The 19,460-nt window shown below is 38.0% G+C and overlaps 1 protein-coding gene across 2 annotated transcripts in view; it reads left to right on the plus strand.

Annotated features, from left to right (window-relative positions):
* MED13 (mediator complex subunit 13) overlaps window positions 1-19,460 on the plus strand; it is a 57,138-nt gene that overhangs the window by 24,840 nt on the left and 12,838 nt on the right. The window contains exons 4-16 of one of the 2 annotated variants that reach the window (XM_082776067.1): window positions 2,301-2,446; window positions 3,538-3,735; window positions 4,627-4,821; window positions 5,851-6,013; window positions 6,297-6,407; window positions 8,276-8,953; window positions 12,685-12,901; window positions 13,872-13,956; window positions 14,286-14,407; window positions 15,536-15,626; window positions 15,768-15,982; window positions 16,439-16,635; window positions 17,660-18,576. In XM_082776067.1, the coding sequence (XP_082632193.1) occupies window positions 2,301-2,446; window positions 3,538-3,735; window positions 4,627-4,821; window positions 5,851-6,013; window positions 6,297-6,407; window positions 8,276-8,953; window positions 12,685-12,901; window positions 13,872-13,956; window positions 14,286-14,407; window positions 15,536-15,626; window positions 15,768-15,982; window positions 16,439-16,635; window positions 17,660-18,576 (3,335 nt within the window). Of the gene's footprint in view, window positions 1-2,300; window positions 2,447-2,900; window positions 2,948-3,537; window positions 3,736-4,626; window positions 4,822-5,850; window positions 6,014-6,296; window positions 6,408-8,275; window positions 8,954-12,684; window positions 12,902-13,871; window positions 13,957-14,285; window positions 14,408-15,535; window positions 15,627-15,767; window positions 15,983-16,438; window positions 16,636-17,659; window positions 18,577-19,460 lie in introns of those variants that run through there. The other variant, XM_082776068.1, reaches the window with a different exon arrangement.

The raw sequence follows: 19,460 nt of genomic DNA on the forward strand, positions 1-19,460 counted from the left end.
TGGTGTTTGCTAACTGTGTGACTTTGCTCGAACTTGAAATCATCAACAAGATGCTTAGCTCCATCGTTCCCAGATTTTGGAAACCACTGTTGTTGAGATGCCTGAGCAGTTTACTTCCTCTGCAGGGAACACACCGTCCTGAGCTAGATTACTGAATAATTATGCTAAGTAGTGGTCAGTGAGTATGACAGTTCACTTGTATCTCTGCATCCTGGCTCTTTATGTTATTTAAAAATAAAATAAGTAAAACTGAAGAGCAGATCAGTGTAGCACCACTGGCTTTTGAAGCACCTTGAAAATTGTCCCGGTCTAGTCAAGGCCACCCCCTCCAGAGCGGTTTCTGTTGAGTTCTCTTCACGGCCAGCTTTAAGATACTGTAATAAAAAGCGTGGTGCTGCACTTCTGTTCTGCCTTCAACTCTGTGGGTTTTCTCATCCTTGAAGTCTTCTAGGTCCCTTACTTTAAATCTGTTGGTAGTTGAGGCCACGTATTTTACACTGTAGTTTTCTTCTCATTGCAGTGACCGCCCTGGTGGCTGCTCTTTGAGTCTTTAGAGTGAGAGTCCGGAAGCCACCTTATCTCTGTTTCCATAGATTGAATGGATTGTGCCAGCTCCAGAAACAATTTTTTTCCTTTTTCAGAAATGCAAAATCTGTTTTTTGTTCTCGCTAAAAAGTCTATAGACTAAAATTTCACAAAGAGTATGCACGCAGTGCTGGTGTTGATGGGGTCTAATTTTATTCTTGGGGCAGAAAGTGGTGTTGCATTGATGTGGTCTTTTTAGGCTACGGTAGTTCATGGAGTGTCTCTTCCATTTGACCTTGCAAAAATGCACTAGCATCTGCTATTTTGGCTCACTTCATTTAGTCTTGTTTCCCTTGACTTGTTTCATTTCTTTTCCTGAGACTGAGCAGGTGCTTGATGCTGCCCTTCTTATAGAAAAGGATTTATTTTCTGTATAGAATTTTATGAAGTATTTCTAAGGTTCTCCTTGACTTTCATTCTTCTGTTACAGGAATGTTGGACCTAATCTAATGTCCAATGTAAACAGCATCTTGCTTTTGCACATCTGTTCCTTTCCTATGGGAATCTATTGGTCTGGCTGACACTTGAGATGACTTGTAGCTATATAACTTAAAATCGTTGTGCATGTACAACTTTCTTTTAATTATTGAAAACGTGATTTTTCAGATGGAATTAGGTATTGAAATGTACTATTCCTGCAGCATGCTGGCAGGGTTCTGCTTTTATTTCCTTCACAATCTCTTCCTGCCCTTTAAAATGGTGAAATACATTTCACACGAGCCATCAAAATGATTTAGATGTAACAGAAAATATTTTCTTAGTTGTACTTGCAGGTGTTTATATTTTTGTAACAAAACACAGCATAGCTGCAAATATTGGGAAGTCTCTGAAGGAGGTAGAAGATTTCATGGAGCTGCTAACTAGTTACTGGCTATGTCAAGCACTATGTAAACCAGGTTTATTTAATTCAGTGTTGTATGAAAGATATATATATATATTTTTTCCTGTACAGGACTGTATTTTTTTCAATCAGTCTAGACTGAGAAGCTGTCAGTGAAGCATCTGATTAGTAAACGTTGATATGTGTTTTGATGACTTGATTAACAATGACTTTTTCTTAAATTGTTCATATCTTCCTGTTTGTAGGCATGGAAGTTCAGTTTTAGTTACTTGACTGGCTTTAGGAACACGGAGATGAGATTCAATAAAACAAACAAAAGAAAACACCCACCACCAACAAAACCCTGACAACAAAATCCCAATTTCCCAAAGCTGTTGCCTTTCTTTCTGCTTTTAAATAAGCTACTTGTTGGCAAATATTTAATATAAATCTTAAAATACAAGTTTTGCTTAGTGAATCTCTGACAGGAGAACCCAGATATGACCTCCTTAAAGTTAATGAATGTTCAGCAATACTTAAAGCTTTTTAATAAATATACTATAAAATATTAAGTCACGCTTCCCTTTTAACTGATTTGCAAAAAAAAAGAAAAATGTTTAAATTTCCTCTAGACATTAAAATACAAAGTCTCAATCTGAAGAGAAATCTTAGAGTCTCTTATTTTCTTCCTGATTGATTTTTTTGTCTTTAAACTGCAATACATGGTATGCTCCCCAAGGAAACATATATTTAACGTTTAGTTTTTTAGATGGAATGGATTTTTGAGTATTTATTAATGAATGTTTTGGAATGAAATCCCTTCAAAATAGTGAGAAAACTATTAACTTACCGTTGTAAGATCTCTACTTAGGATTTGTGTTTTCTGTCTCCCCAGTGAGCATTTGTCCTGCTCGTTCACCTTTTTCTTACATGGGGACAGCAATGTTTGTACCAGCGTGGAGATCAGTCAGCATCAACCTGTGTACCTGCTTAGTGAAGAACACCTCACCCTTGCCCAGCAGTCTAACAGCCCTTTTCAAGGTAGGTTTTACTGGTCTCTAGTGTGTATTAAAATCAATCCTTGTAGGTGTTCAGTGTGAGGATTTCTGGTACAGATTTCTGGGAGTGGGAGCAGAGCCATTCTGTTTTGCATTGACTGCGTGTTCTACCCAAACATCTGCTGTCTTGACATAGCCAGTCAGAAGCCAGTTGGATTTTGGATCTTCTGCAGGTGGATGATTTCCATATTCATCTTTTTGGCATGTTGCCCAATAATGTGACTTTACGATACAGTAAACTTTATTTCTGAGTACTGTCCTATGGGTGACTCAAATATTTTGCTTTTTCAACATGCTTTATAACTGCCACATACTTTCCTCAACCTCTCCTTTAGAAATCAATTTCTGACTTGACATACTTTCACTCTATTCACTCCCCTTTCCCATTTTTATTTGGCTATTCCTTGCCTGTAAATTCCTTTGGTTCCACCAGCAGATGCAGGCTATGCTCTCGAAGACAAAGGAGTGATGGGGCCTGAGTCTGGTTAGTGGGCTGTTTGATCATTCCCTGTCTAAGACACACTTGTGCTGGCTAGAGAAATCACTTCTCCTGCATGACTATGCATTGCCCTTGTTTATTACTGCTCAGTGTCCAAACTTGCTTTCTTTGAATGCAATTTAACAGCAGCTGTGCTTTTCTAATATGGACAAGACTAAACACGAAACAGATTACTTCCTTTTATATATGTAGCATTGTTGTTGTAACTGTACCAAGCAGAATGAAAGGATGGGGAAACTCCGTAACTGTCGGGATTTGAAATGGTCTTCTTTTATCCCACCTGTATATTGCAGAGTCATTGCTAGCCCAGTGGAAAATGTGCTTGTTGCTTGTTTAAACAGATTAATAGGTAATTGTTATTGTGATACCTCGATTCTTACAGTACACATACATTTAACAACGTGTACCTATTGCCTCCAACTTGTGCAGTATAGTAAAATGTGATCAGGGTGTACTTACCAATGGTAAGTTGTTTATTTGGTGTGGCTGAAATAACACTAATGCTGTTTCAGTGGGAAGTGCAAATTTTGGTTAGATATAATCTCTAACTTACTTGTATTTATTTATTTTTTTAGTTATTCTAAGTCCCTTTGGATTAAATGGCACACTCACAGGGCAGTCATTCAAGCTTTCTGATTCATCAACAAAAAAGCTTATTGGTGAATGGAAACAATTCTATCCTGTCACATCTAACTTGAAGGAGGGGTCTGAGGAAAAGCAAGAAGACATGGATTGGGAAGATGATTCTTTAGCTGCTGTTGAAGTCCTTGTTGGTATGTGTTCTCTTCTAATTACTGAAACTGTTTAGTTAGGTCTTCAAAATTCTGCATGTGGAAGTGACCCCATTTTATTCTTTTGCAGCCATTTGCAACAGCTGTTGGTCTTTTCTTTTTCTATTTAATGACTGGGCCTATCTAAAACGAGTGGCTACTTAAATTGGGTTTTACAGACCTATTAGATAAGGCGTTTTTCTTTGTGCACTGAGAAGCAAGACTGTTTTATATTTAAAACGAAAACACTAGACTGTCACTGTTGGCATCTGAGATGCATCAAAAGCATGTTGTACTGTTTCAGACTCTGTGCAAATTCAAACAGAACAGATGTGCCTTTCAGGGATTTCTTCAAAACCGCAAACCTGAAGAACTTAATGTACTCAGGCACTGCATTTATCTCCTCTTGTTTCTAAAATCTAACCTCCTGGGACACAGTAGTTTTTGTTTGTTGAGCGCTACTGACCTTTGATTTGCCAACTAATGTCATCATTTCTCTGTAGTAAGTGATGCAAGGTTGTATTGCAGTGATGGTTAGAGACTGATGACAGTGATAGGAATATTGTCACTTTTACATGGTACTAAAAGCTATGTCAGTAGTTTGTTTTATAAACCAAAACAATAGACTCGAGTAGTAGTATGTGTAGGCTAGGGCTGCCTCTGCCTGTTAAAAAAAAAAAAAAAAAAAAGCCTTTTTCATACATTCAACCAAATCCTCTGTATAAAACAAATCTTAAGGTAATGATGACAACAGATGTTTGTCCACAGTTAGTGATTTAGTAGGCAGAAAGCATAGTTAAGTTTACAGGCAACTGGTAAGGTGATCCTTTTGTTGACTATTTTAAATGTAAACTGTTGGTGAACAACTGTAAAATAAGTTTGTTATTTTTTCAGCTGGCGTGCGAATGGTGTATCCAGCGTGCTTCGTTCTAGTTCCTCAGACAGACATCCCTACTCCTAGTACTGCTGGGGCGTCTCACTGTTCAACTACTTGCTTGGGTGTCCACCAAGTGCCTGCTTCCACACGCGATCCTGCAATGTCTTCAGTAACTCTGACTCCACCGACATCCCCAGAGGAAGTTCAAACAGGTATAGTAAAGTTAGCTTCTACATGCGGGAAATCATTTTAACTGCTGCTGCTTAAAATCTAGCAGTGTTTAGAAAGGTTTCAGATGTTCACTGTACAACTGACTTGTTAACAAAATCACTTTTTTTTAAAATTAATGAGTCTGTCGTAAAACACAATTTTTATTCTTCATTTTCGGGCAAAATTAACTTAGATGTTTTTTAAATGGGTAAAGTAAGGACTGTTTTTGTATCTGATGCTGTAGTCCAGTACTTTACATTTCTGTGGTCAAGGTCTTTGTGTTGTCCCCCTGCCAATGTGCGTATGTATTTGGAGTAGCTTTATAAACATCATTGTGTATCTTGGTTATTGATAAGCAAGGTGATGTTTTCAGCCTTTTCACAGTCCCAGGAAGCTTCTTTGTACTTGACTTCCTATAGACTGTGAGCCTTCTGAACCAAGTGAGTAATTATTATAGAATACTGCTTTAAGTCAAAGCAGGTAAGGCTCAGTAGTAGTTTCCTATGGCTTTATAAATAGCTCTTTTTGTGCAGAAAAGGGGTAAGTGGTTCTTCATATTTTTGTTTTTTTTTTTTCCTTCAAATGAAGGTAGCAGAAGACCTGGGGGGCTGGGAGGCAAATAAGACACACAGGACAGGGATGACAAAACCACAACAAAAAATGTAAAACCAAAACTAACCAGCAAACAAACAAAACCGTTAAACTTGCTAACAGGTAGTTTTGCTCAAGTTTTCCTGATGTATGAGCAATGTTGTTTTCTCTTTCAGGCCTGTAGTTCCTGGGCAAATAAAGAATAGCTAGCCCAGTTATAACAAACATTTGTGTTTTTTTTCTTCCCCTCTACTTGATGGAGCTGTGTTTTAATAATCTGCTACTATATGTAAATCTTCTGTTTTTATTGCCTGACATTGAGTTAAGAAGGTACTTTTTTTTCTGGGATGTTCAACCAGTGTTGGTTGAATTGGACTCATAGTGGTGGTGAGTGTATTATCTCATTGCCTAAAGCTGTTTCCTCTGGTGCTGCTTTTCAGTTGATGCTCAATCTGCCCAGAAATGGGTGAAGTTTTCTTCGGTTTCTGATGGATTTATCTCTGACAGTACTAGCCATCATGGTGGCAAAATACCTAGAAAACTAGCTAATCAAGTGGTGGACAGAGTTTGGCAAGAATGCAATATGAACAGAGCACAGAACAAGTATGTATTCACTTTAGGAAACTAAAAGAAATACCATATTTTGTATGTGTTGTAGAAAATAATTCTGGTAAAGATGTTATGACTGCTAGTAGAAAGTGTTTTAGTTACGTGTTTTAAAGAAGTTAATTTGGATCCTAACTAGTATGTTGTTTATTTCTCAGTTTAATGTGTTAGCAAAAGTTTGTTCATGATTTCTTTGCTGAATCCTGTGTCACAAAACTGCTCTCGAGGCTTAGATATAAATGTGTTGATCCCAAATAACTCTCCCAATACTGAATCACAGGCGGAAATATTCTGCTACATCAAATGGCTTGTGTGATGAAGAGACAGCTGACAAGGTAGCATCCTGGGATTTTGTTGAAGCCACGCAGAGGACAAATTGCAATTGTTCAAGGTACAGTAATTGTCAGACCTGTAGTCCAGCAGTGTACACTGAGATTCAAGTGCTCAGGAGAGGGCTCATGATGGCTTCTTTGTGACTAATTAAGCAACAGCTGCTTATAAGAAAGTCGTTAAAAACAAACATACTTGTATCTCATCCTACATGCCATTTTAGGTCTTGAAACTGCCCAATAAGATAACGTGAAGTTTTTATTCATGTGAATTGTCTGAGTGGACCTAATGGCAGCTCAGTGACGATTTCTGAGGCTTGGTCTGGAATTATGTAGGCCTGTTTAAGGGTAGAAACTACCTCATGGGCAGTGACGGAAAGGGGAAGCCTTACTTATTAAGAACCTGTTCTAGAGGGCTGTGGTGTTAGTCTTAAAAGAAAAAAGCTGTCAGTGAACAAGATCATTGTTGCATGGGTGAATGTTGTCTTGAGGAGCATTTACTTTTTGGGAAATACGGCATTCCATGGGCAGGTGCAGTAGTAGTTTGTCCTAAACAAGCTTGTTTAAAATTGTTTAACATAAATGGAAACATTAATGTTTCATTTTTGTACTTGCTATAGAACATTTAGGTGACTGAAGTGTTGCAAAGGTGCAAACACTTCTCTGATTTCAATTGGTACACTGATTACCTTGCAATTTGAATATTAGAATATTAACAAAATTAATGTCTGGAGAGTATAGCATGTTGAAAGAACTACATTTTTTCTCCTTCATTGAAATGTTTAAGTTCTCTAGAAATACTAGTGGCATGAGAAGAGCTGGTGGAAGGTGGGAGATTGAATTTCTCCTAAAGGAGAATTTAGGTTTGATAGTGCTAGCTAAGAGAAAACTGTCAATTAACTGGATGAGGTATGTATTAGAAATCTGCAGTTCCCTGAAGAGAAATTGCAAAGACTTTAAACAAACAAACAAAGCCCTTATTGTTCTCTATGCTTTGAATTCTAAGCAGTGAGAAGTGTGCGTGTATGTTTACGAGAGTATAAAGTAAAAATAGATTTTGATACCTCTTACCTTTTATTCTTGCATAATCCTGGTTTTAATGCAAGCTGTGTACTTTGTAACTTTCCTAATAGAACAGCAGAGAATACCCGGGTGCTAAGGATGTACGTGCAGTTCAGTAGCTTAATCCTAAGAGTTTCATTTCAGGCTTTGATATTTAGTGTCTCTCGTTCTGTTAGATGATCTAGAAAGCTGGCATCTTCAGCTCCAAGCTAAAATGTTTAAGTTCAAGTGCATTTATTGGAGGGGGGGAAGGGGAGTGGACACACCCCCACCCCACCAAAAACTAACTATATTAATGCAGCTGAGACATTGACTCTTCCTTGCTAAATTTGCAGGCAAATAGCTGCAAAAGGTATTTTACAACTACAGAATATTTTATAGCTTTGTAGGACTGACAGCTTGACTTCTAAATTCTTGATGTTAATTTTCAACTCTTTAACACAGAGACTTGCACAACACTATTGGTTAGTATTGATCCTTGAATCCAAGAAGTCATTTGCTAATTCTTATGTTGTTGTACTGATTCAGCAGTGTTGGTAGAAGTTAAAAGCAGCAGCTTGCTCATATGGCTATCTATTTTTGATAACCGAAGACAGTATTTTATAAATGCCTTTGAGGATAATGTGGATTCTGGCCTCATAAGACAGCACTTTCCATTTTTTAAATAGTATTCTGAAATATTACAATGTTATTCCTGTTCTTAAATTGAGTTATGGTCAGGAGGAGGCAGCTTCACTTCAGAATGGTATCAGACTTCTATAATCACCTGTTTAATGACTTAGAAGCTGATTCTTACCTAATGAAAATGCTGTGATAGACATATTTGAAAGATTAACGTGAAGTATTTTCCCCTATGTTAATTCTGCAGGCACAAAAATCTCAAACCAAGAAATTCAGGTCAACAGGGGCAGGCACCACCTGTGGGCCAGCAACAGCAAGCAGCTCCAAAGCACAAGACAAATGAGAAGCAAGACAAAGGGGATAAGCCACAAAAACGCCCTTTGACTCCTTTTCATCATCGTGTATCTATCAGTGATGATGTTGCCATGGAGGCAGATTCAGCAAGTCAGAGGCTTGTGATGACTGCACCAGACAGTCAAGTGAGATTTTCAAATATCCGAACTAATGATGTAGCAAAGACTCCTCAGATGCATAATGCTGAAATGGCAAATTCACCTCAACCACCACCACTTAGTCCTCACCCATGTGATGTAGTTGATGAAGGGGTAACCAAAGCTCCTTCTTCTCCTCAACATTTCTACCAGATGCCAACGCCAGATCCCTTGGTTCCCACAAAAACAATGGAAGACAGACTTGATGGCTTATCTCAGCCTTTTCCAGCCCAATTTCCTGAAGTTATAGAGCCTACAATGTATGTTGGTACTGCAGTGAATTTGGAGGAAGATGAAGCAGATACTACTTGGAAGTATTATAAAGTTCCAAAGAAAAAGGATGTGGAATTCTTACCACCTCAGCTTCCAAGTGATAAATTGAGAGATGATGCAGTAATACCTGCTGAACAGGAAAACATAACATCAGTTACAGAGTAAGTAATACGCAGTGCTACAGTAATGTGAGAAAGTGAGGAAACTGAAAGGCCAAAGGCCTTACTCCTTACAAAGGCAGTTTTTTCACTTAACAGTCTTTCACTAAACAGTCTTTTCACTTAATGTTGCTCTCATCAGCTCGAGTAGTGTTGCTGAGTGTGAGCCTAACTTTATCTGTGCTGTGCATACATAAGAAGACAATACTTGTAATATGCAAGCGTGAAGCACAGTCAAATATGTAGTAAGACTTTCCAGCTTTTCTTCATTAACACTCTGCATTAGCAGATGGTAATGAATATTATTTTTCTACTCTAAAATTACTCTGTAGCCAAATTGTGCCTATTTGGGACTTATGGTCCCAAACAACGATAACAACAAAACCCAAATATATTTCTCATTTATATTCTCATTTTAAATACTTTTTTTTTTTTTTTTTAAAAACTATTTTTAAGACTTGCCCCATTAAAGTGGTACTTTATTTATCCTTTTAGAGATGAAGTTCCTTCTACCTCAGTTCTGCTCTTGTCTTTATTCGGAAGAGTTCTTAAATTTTGAAAGCTGTTTATTTAAATGACTGATGAGAACAGTGAAGGAACTAATCTTTCTTCCTAGAAGACATCAAAGTTAATGTGGGCCATGGCTATTTTCTATTATCAAGAATTTCTCTTGGGAACCTGTAGCATATAAACTGGCATTCTTGCACATGTTGCATTCTCTCTGTGATCTGAGTTTGCTGTTCAACAGCAAGGACTTGGTTATCATTCAAAGAAAACAAGTGACTAGTGTGTCTACTCTTAACAGCTCTTGGAATTTAGATCGGATGGGAGATCCTCATTCATTAAATGAAGCTTGTCTAAATTGAGAGAGTCAGACTCGTTCCTCATTAGAACCAAAGCCTTTAAGCTACAGGAAATGTATTTGAGATTTTGAAATTCTTTGTACTTAAGCTGATATGATTGTCATGAAATGAAGTATGTGTAAATTAAGTTAATTTTGTTGTTGCTGTTGAATAAATTGAATTTATTTCTGAAAGCTAGTGTTATCTAGCACCAGGTTTTAAAATGCTCTTCTCTGCTACTGTTTCAATCAGGATAAAAATTGATCACTTTATTGTTTAAGTTTTGATAAACTGTGAAGCTTAGAAGCAAAAGAGGAAAATAGCACTAGTGGTTTTGGTGTTAAAACTTGCATTGATTGAGTCAAAGCAGGGGTAGCTGTTTGAGTTCTGTTTTACTGCAGAATTAATCAATATGGTTTTTCTCTCCCAGTAAAGGCAAAAAAAACCAAAACAACCACCACTGACAAAAATTAAAAACAAAAACCTACACAAAAACAAAACAAAAATAAACAAACCCAAACCACTTGGCCCTCTGGGTTGTCTCCTTCGCAGCTGTACTGCTTAAGAAATTCTTTCTGGTGTCCATCTTTTACCTTCCTTCCTTGTGAGGACATCTAGCTTGAAGCAGGAAAGCAGCAGGAGAAGGATGGTAATGGGAAGCAACAGGTGCTGCTGACAGGGCTGTTAATAGCAGGGTAAACTTAACACGATTGGCACTTTGATGCAGAGGTGACAAACTTTGTTTTACGGATGTGATCCGTGGACAAAAAAATGCACTGTGAATGCACCAAGAGTTGCATCTGTCAGCCAAGTTGCTGTCAATTATTTTTGATTCACTTTTTTTTATATTCAGGTGAAAGGAGACTCTCAGTGTGACCAGTATCACATTATAGAGTTGTGTCCTGTCCCTCCCCTGGACGTAGTGTGCTTAATTTGTGTTGGAAGAGTTGAAGCAGCTACTCACAGGACTGGAACTTTGTGTGGATTTTGTTTAACTCCTAGCAGTGGAAAGCCACTGGTAGCAGTTGCGTTGAATTTGCTGCGTAGGAAAGCTGTGAGCAGAAATGAATATCCTATAGCTGTTGGTCTGTTCTCATACTCGTGTTCTTAGCCTTATCTGTCGTGTTAATGTTGCTGAAGTGTTTGCATTAGCTAATGAATCTCAGCTTTTTCAAGATGTGCATTTACGGGATTGTAGCATTTTTTTCCCCTTGAATTGATTTCAGCCAGCCAAAGATAAGCTCTACTTCAGGTTTCTCTTTTTCTATTCAAGAAATGATTGTTCCTTGTATGGGCTACAGTTTGATTTAACAATTCACTGAAATTTACTGAGAGTGTGTGTATGTATGTCACACATTCTTCCACCAGAGCATCTTGCTATTAATTTCTCTTCTTTGCTGATCAAAAAATAATAGCAAAAGCGAGCAGCAATTTCTGTGTGTCTTTACTGGTGTTTTATTCCTTGTTCCTAGAAAGTTGTTTTTCTATCTCTTCCCTCCACCCCCATGTTAATTTTTATGGGATTTAGAAAAGAGGAAGACTTCAGCTCTTTTCAAGTGGTGCTCCACGTATAAATACCACTAGTTCTTGACATAAAGCCACACTCGTTACAGCATTGTCTGCGGTGGAGATGGTGGCATTAATGGCTAATGCAAGGTGTTATTGAGGGTGTTACCATGACCAGCGTAGATGAATTTAACGCTTGTTGGCTGTGAGATGTTTCTTTGGAAAGCTTATTTCTAGGAAGGCTTGACAGAGTGAACCTGCCTCTGTCCTTTTGCATATGACTTGTGTTGGCAGGGATAGGCAAGGCAGCAAGGAGAACTCTTCAGAAATCACTGCACTGATGTGGAATTCCAAGGCTGAAGTCTTCGAATTGTTCTGTATCACGTTTTTATTGCTTTCTGGTCTCTCAGAGGAGAAATGTAAGCCTTATTTTAAACTCCAGGTAGTGTCTGGATCTAGGCTGTAAAAACCATGCCCTGCTCATCATGAGGCACATCCGTTTGTTATGGGATAGCATTTCTTGGAGAGTGGCTTGCGAAGGGAAAGAATAAATGAGAAAAAAAGGGAAAGAATAAATCACAAATCTTTGTGATGGTGCAATATTACACATGAGAAACCAGTAAATGTTGCAAAAACACATAATTTATGTACTTCCAACTCCATTTTTGACTCCAAATGGGATGAAAAGAAAAATGCTGACAATAGCAAATGTATGTTTGTTTATTCCCATTAGTAAATTAGGTATCGGTGTGTTGTGACCTTCATCTGGTATTTATAGAAGTGATTTAAATGACTGCTAAATGTGGTGGCATTTGTGTAGTTACGGGCTTTTTGCATAGCCAGACTTAGTGTGCAACAGTGTATTGGTCTGTGTTGTGTTAGACACAGCCAGGTATTAGAAGGGTTGCCATGCTGCCTTTCTATGCTGAATTAAACGCTCATGAATTAAATTCTTAAAATATAGAAAATTCAGATTTAATCACTTCTTTCTGATCATTTGTTTGAACATGGATGGGGAATGGCAGTAAGTAATTTTTTAACCCGGTGAGTTTCTTTTAGTGGCTACAGACTGCTTAATACATTTGTACTTTATAATAAATGACAGCTACGGCCTGGGATGAATTACTAATCTTTATCTGGGTTGACAATGCTTGAGGAGAGATAGTCAGAATGAGTCACAGTGCTGTATCTGACGTGTGTAAGGAGGCTGTATTACATGACTAATGATTTCATCTCTTTCCCAAAAAGTTTTCTGAAGCTGGGGTGGAAGGGAAAAAAAGGGAAAGGAAAGATGAAATTGCTTTTGTGAAGGGTTGTGGGATAGCAGACCTATTTCCACGTAAGTGATAAATAATATTTTGTGATATTTTTTTTTCTCCTGTGCAGATTAATGGTGCAATGTAGAAAGCCTTTAAAGGTTTCGGATGAACTGGTGCAACAGTATCAGAGTAAAAACCAATACCTAGCAGCAGTAGTGTCAGAAGCTGACCAGGAACCTGAAATTGATCCTTATGCCTTTGTTGATGGTGATGTGGAATTCTTATTTCCTGATAGTAAAAAAGATAGGCAGAACATCGAGAGGGAAGCTGGGAAGAAACACAAGGTGAGTGAAGAAGTGAGGACACAAATCAGTGATGAGATTGAAACAAATTGCTTTAGTCACTAAATATAACATAAATCCTTCTCTGTATTTAGAAGTACATCTAAAAATGATTCAAGCAGAAATAATAAATGAAGAATGCAGCATTCATGCAGTAACTACACACCTAGTTTATTTTTATTTTTTGGCACACTGGTGGTGCTGTTGCACTAACCCTTATGGCTTGTTCTGGGAGAATGCTGCTGGATCGGAACAAAAATCCATCTGGCTCAGGATCCTCTCTCTAGAAATGGGTGACAGCAGATACTTGTGGAAGACTGTAAAAACAAAGCAAATGCTCTGTGCATATGTGGAAAGGTTGAGGGAAGAGGAGGTGAACTCTGACTAGTTGTTGCCTGGACAGTGAATTGCACTTTTTCCTTGTCCTTTAACCAGGGCCAACTATGTGAGGCTGTATTTAAAACAGAAGTACCAAGCTCCTCACTCCCTGTCCACTTCCCCTCTCACCCACCCTCCAAAAAGGAAGAAAATTTAACTTCGTTGAGAGCTTGTATATGAAATAAATTGGCTTATTAGGAGGACTACTGTACATTTACACTCCTGTACTGAGAGTTTTGTTAATAATTACCAGTATAGCTAATGTATAGCATTTCATAATAAATGTTTTTTTCAATAAAGTGTTAGAGCAAGAATCCACAGCTTGATTTCTAAATTAAGTGTTTATCCCTAACACAAAAACCTAAGATGTATGTTATCCATGCTTTTCCTCTGTGTGTTGGTGGCATGTTGTCTGTATTCTAAGCCTCCTTCTCCATGAGCAGATACCACTAACCAGACTCCCAGGCTACACCCTGCTGAGCTAGAAGGCTAATGAGAACCTGATCCTTCCCATGCATACAAGAATTTCCATAGGGAAATAGTGTCCTTCTCCCAGATTGATTTAAGTGAACTTTTCTACCTTTTTTGTTAATAGGCTGAGGATGGTGCATCCAGTGTTACAGTTTTATCTCATGAAGGAGAGGATGCTATGTCTCTGTTTAGTCCTTCTGTCAAGCAAGGTAAAAAGACTTTTTTTAAATTGTGGTGTATTAATGATCATTTGAATAGTCAATGGACTCAACAGGCTACTGTGTTTTTACTTTGTGTCTTACCCTGTATCTTCAGAATTCAGGATCATCTTGGAAATGCACTTTATTTGTTGAACCTTGCAAATAAAAGGTGGCTATAAAATCCAAATGTAATAAAATTGAAGGGACCTCACTTATGTGTAAGACACTTGAATGGAACTGAGAACACGCGTATATTTTCAGCTGTTGAAATAGTCCTTTAAATGTGGCTTTTTAAAGCACACATCACCAGTGTTTCTGTAATCTGTTTTTCTTTATAGATGCCCAACGTATTGCTGCTCATGCTCGCACTGCATCAACTAGCCTGTTCCATGAAACAGACTTGGTGGTCTCCTATACTGACCTTGACAATCTCTTCAATTCTGATGAGGATGAACTAACAGTAAGTGATGTTCAAAACGCATGGCAGCTGCTAGACAAAAACCTGCAAGTAACATGTATGTGTTCTTGTGTTTTGTGGGTGGTTTTGGTGGTTTTAGGGGAACTTGCAAGCAAGTATTGTGACTCCTCTAGAACAGATATGCTGTTCTGTTTGGCTCATGCAATCATTTTTGATACAAAAAAGCTTTTGATCTTGCATATCCTCGCAAATCAGACAGTATATGCTAGAATATATCTCTAGCTAAAATTAATAAATTAGCTAGTCAATGAAGGTAATACTGAAAACAAACAAAAACGTGGAAGAAAAGCATTTAAACACGTGGACGGACCTTTTGCCGACGGAGCTGTTTCGTTGCAGTAGTTATTGTCTTGGAACAGTTTCTTTTGCAGTCTCTAGTGGCTCTGAATTCATTATCTTTCTTGTTTCTGTCTCAGTACTGTTGGTAATCAGTTGTCTTTTCTGAATTGGACTTTGTTCCATGCATAAACCTAAATCTCCTTACTCAGACAAAATACCCATCAACTTTAATGGGAGCGGTAGTTGAGTAAAGGCGTGAAGGATCTTAATGGCCATCAAAGGTCGTCATTATATAGAGCATAAAGCAAGCTTATTTGCTCTTAAACACGAAGACTCTTATGTTCTGTAGACTACAGTACTGTCTAAACATTGTAAAATATCTCTTAATTTAAACAGTTTTTCTTCCCTTTAACTCTTGTTCCAGGAGTTGCATTTATCTCTTTCTATTCCCGTTCATATGGTAACATCAGTAATGTTAGCGTGGCTTTGGGAGTGTGTATTTTTTATGAGAGATTGTGGGCAGCCCTATTTAGCTTTTTTTGGTGTCTGCTAACGGGCTGAGAGCTACTTTATAACTGGTCTTTCATTTCAATAGCGTCGTGATTTGACGGGAGAGTATTCTGACGTACAAATATTAAGGGAAGACAAGGGTGACACCAATTACTAGTATCAAACTTATGATTTATTATAGGTTTTCTAAATATTACATAAAATTATATAAAGTCTCATCCTTCTACATCCACTGTACATGAAATTTCCTGTTATCAGGGAAAATGAATGTGTGTTCATGTCTAAAATGATTTTAATAGAGTACTACTTTTTTTTTCTTAGCCTGGATCTAAAAGAACAGTGAATGGTGCTGATGACAAATCCAACTGCAAAGAGGCAAAAGCAGGGAATTTAGACCCACTGTCATGCATAAGTAAGCTTTATTTTCTTCTTTAAATAGAATACTAGTTTTAAACATTTAAACATGCTTCCTTTACCCTACTGAAATCTTAGGAGAAAGAAAGCAATTCAAACTGTTGTCATACTCTAAAGCCTACTTCTAATCTGAAATTAGGCACTGCGGATCTCCATAAAATGTATCCAACTCCACCTTCATTGGAACAGCATATTATGGGATTTTCACCAATGAACATGAATAATAAGGAGTATGGCAGCATGGACACTACACTTGGAGGAACAGTACTTGAAGGGAATAGCTCTAGTGTGGGAGCTCAGTTCAGAATTGAAGTAGATGAGGGTTTCTGCAGCCCCAAACCTGCTGAAATAAAGGTAGGTAGTGCTGATAGTTCTGATATGTTTCTATTGATTATTGTTCAATCTATTACTCTAATCCTGAATAGGATTGGTGGGAGACTAAGTACAATTTGTAACTTTTTTCCCTGTATTATACTGATGTAGGCAACATACATCTAATAAGTAATGTGTTATTTTACAACTTAAACTTAAGGAGTGATATATCAATTACCCATTGATATCAATTACCCATTGGTAAACTAATGATAAAGTTTTGATAATTCATGGTTTGTTTTGTATTGACATATCACTTGATGGGCGCCAATGATGTATGTGTAAATCTTAACTTCCACTTTACGGCTTTATCTGGATTAAATATTAAAGAGCTACTGTTTGAACTCTTATTCAGTTCTATTTTTTTAAGAAGCCTTTTTATTGCTGATGTAATCTTATTAATTTGCATGCTGATGCTTTACCATGTATAACTTCTAGGATTATTCTTATGTTTATAAACCTGAGAACTGCCAAGCCTTAGTGGGATGTTCCATGTTTGCACCACTGAAGACACTTCCTAGCCAGTGTCTCCCTCCCATCAAGCTGCCAGAAGAATGCATTTATCGCCAGAGTTGGACTGTGGGAAAGTTGGATTTACTTCCTCCAGGACCTGCCATGCCATTCATCAAAGATGGGTATGACTTATGCCACAAATGTTTGAGTTTTTTACGGTTTTCAGTTATTTACACAATAAAGTACTCCTTAGCTTTATTTTTTTTAATAAACCTGTAACGAGAAAAAATTATAAAGACACTGTTTAGACAACTGACAGAAGTCTTTCAAACAATCTTTGATTAAACCTTACTACAAGAGAGTGTCTCCTGAAATAGCTTCTTAACTGTGCATACACTTTATTTGTTGTCTCATTTAAAGGTTTCTTGGGGAAGCTTAATGGTGCAAGTCCAGTTTTAATAAGTAATGAAGATGGTAACAATCAAGATAAATGTAAACCTGGGACTTTTTTTTTGCAGTGGTGGTATAGGTACTGTAAGGATTTAGTAGGTGGTGCTTCTGTTTCTTAAATTATTTTCTTAAGTAGTAATAATCTCATCTGTACTGGAATTAGAAAAGAAAATTACTTTTATTGGAAGCTATGCCTAGAGTGATATTGCCTTGTAACAGGAGTATTACAGGAAGCATTTCTTTAATCTGTGTTTGGTAGTGATGGTTTTGCTGGCAGTTCTCGAAGGAAATATTTATTCCTCCTTCTGCATTAGTAGCTTCTATAGACAGATTAGGCAATGAGGAGGCTGTGTATTTATTGATAAAGTTGCAGTGTTTCTGATTTTGTTGCAAATACTGATGTTGCTTCTATTAGGTCGCTTATAAGCAACGTGTTCCCAGGTCTTATCAGCCTTACAGGTCTTGGGAAACATTCAGCTGCTTAGAAAAAAAAGTTAAATATTTCCAGGTGATATTTCATAAATCTAGCTGAATCTGCTATTGGCAGAATCCATACATGGAATCCTGCAAAGTCATTTAGAGCAAATGCTCCTGAAGTTCATTAGGGAATGAAATTATTTCCGTAGATTATGAAAGACTAGTTCAAATAAGCAAATTTTAATTAGGAAGACCCTTATTTAGCAATCTGAGACTTACGTGGTGTATTGGTTTTGAAGTTTGTTTAAATTATTTCTTTCTTCTTATGGCTCCAATCAGTGATGGAAGCACTATGGATCAAGAGTACGGCCCTGCGTACACACCACAAACTCATACTCCGTTTGGGATGCCACCAAGTAGTGCACCACCCAGTAACAGTGGAGCTGGAATTCTCCCTTCTCCTTCCACCCCTCGTTTCCCAACTCCTAGAACACCAAGGACTCCTCGGACACCTCGTGGAGCTGGTGGACCGGCAAGCGCACAGGGTTCAGTCAAGTACGAGAACTCTGATTTATACTCACCAGCTTCCACACCATCAACATGTAGACCGCTTAATTCTGTTGAACCTGCAACTGTGCCTTCCATTCCAGAGGCACACAGTCTTTATGTGAATCTCATCCTTTCAGAGTCTGTAATGAATCTCTTCAAAGACTGTAACTTTGACAGCTGCTGCATATGTGTTTGCAATATGAACATCAAAGGTGCTGATGTTGGAGTTTACATTCCCGATCCAACACAAGAGGCCCAGTATAGGTGTACCTGTGGTTTCAGTGCTGTTATGAATAGAAAATTTGGCAACAGTTCTGGACTGTTTCTTGAAGATGAATTGGATATTTTAGGACGTAATACGGAGTGTGGCAAGGAAGCAGAAAAACGCTTTGAAGCTCTCAGAGCTACTTCTGTCGAACATGGCAGTGGAGGACTGAAAGAACCTGAGAAACTGCCTGATGAGTTAATACTGTTGCTGCAAGATCAATGCACCAACTTGTTCTCACCATTTGGAGCAGCAGATCAAGATCCTATCCCCAAAGTCAGTGCAGTTAGCAACCTGGTACGTGTAGAAGAAAGGGATTGTTGCAATGACTGCTACTTAGCCTTGGAACATGGACGCCAGTTCATGGACAATATGTCAGGTGGAAAAGTTGATGAAGCACTTGTGAAAACGACTTGCTTGCACCACTGGTCAAAAAGAAATGGTAAATACTGAAAACAATTTATTTGCTGCTCTTCTACCTCTGAATTTTTACTTTTTTTTAAAGGTTTTTGGTTTCAAGTACTGGGTGCTTTAAACTGTTTTCCCACCTGCATGCTTTCATAAACGTCTGCTTTAACAGTGTTCAAAATAACGCTTCTTTTTACCTTCTATGGTGGTACCATACAGCAAGCAGAGCGTAGACCTTGAACACCATATACCACCGTATAGTTCTAACAGGTTGGAAGTGTAATGTAAGACCACAGTAACTGTTCAAGATGCTTTTCCTAGACTTATTCTTTTAAAGCAGCTTTTGGTGACTGCATCCACAGAGGTTCTGTGGAATGAGCGCATGTAGAAAAAGTGTAGGTGGTTCAAATGGTGACTGTACTGCGAAAGGCTACTGTGGTAGAATTCAAGAAGATGTATGATTCAATTGGCTTCTGCCCCCTTCTTTAAGAGGGGGCGGTAGTTTAATGGGGTGTGTGGTAAATGTGCTTTATTGTGGCCTTTGCTGTGTGTTGGATCTGCCAGAGATTTTTGGAGTTTTCTTTCTAGGCCTTGGCTAATGATTTACTGTCTCACGGTACACTCCTGCCTGCGTGTATTTGCATACCTACCTCTTCTCTCAGTAGCAGTCTTTTCAAGCACCAACTATAGGTGCGTAAACAGTAAAACATGGAACTTTGAGAAGTTAACTACAGTTAATAGTCATTAGTGAGGCTGAAGAAGATGAACAAAGCTAGGCTTCTGTGTATTGATGGGGCTGTAAGTTTAAAAGCCCAGGCTCTGGATAAATCAATGTTTTCAGGTACACAGGAGAAGACTTGGTATAATTGTGACCTTGATGCTTAGGATAAAAAGATGTGAAAATGACTTTTAGAAGAA

Source organism: Aythya marila, assembly GCF_965140915.1.
Source record: "Aythya marila genome assembly, chromosome: 20".
Classification (NCBI taxonomy): domain Eukaryota; kingdom Metazoa; phylum Chordata; class Aves; order Anseriformes; family Anatidae; genus Aythya; species Aythya marila.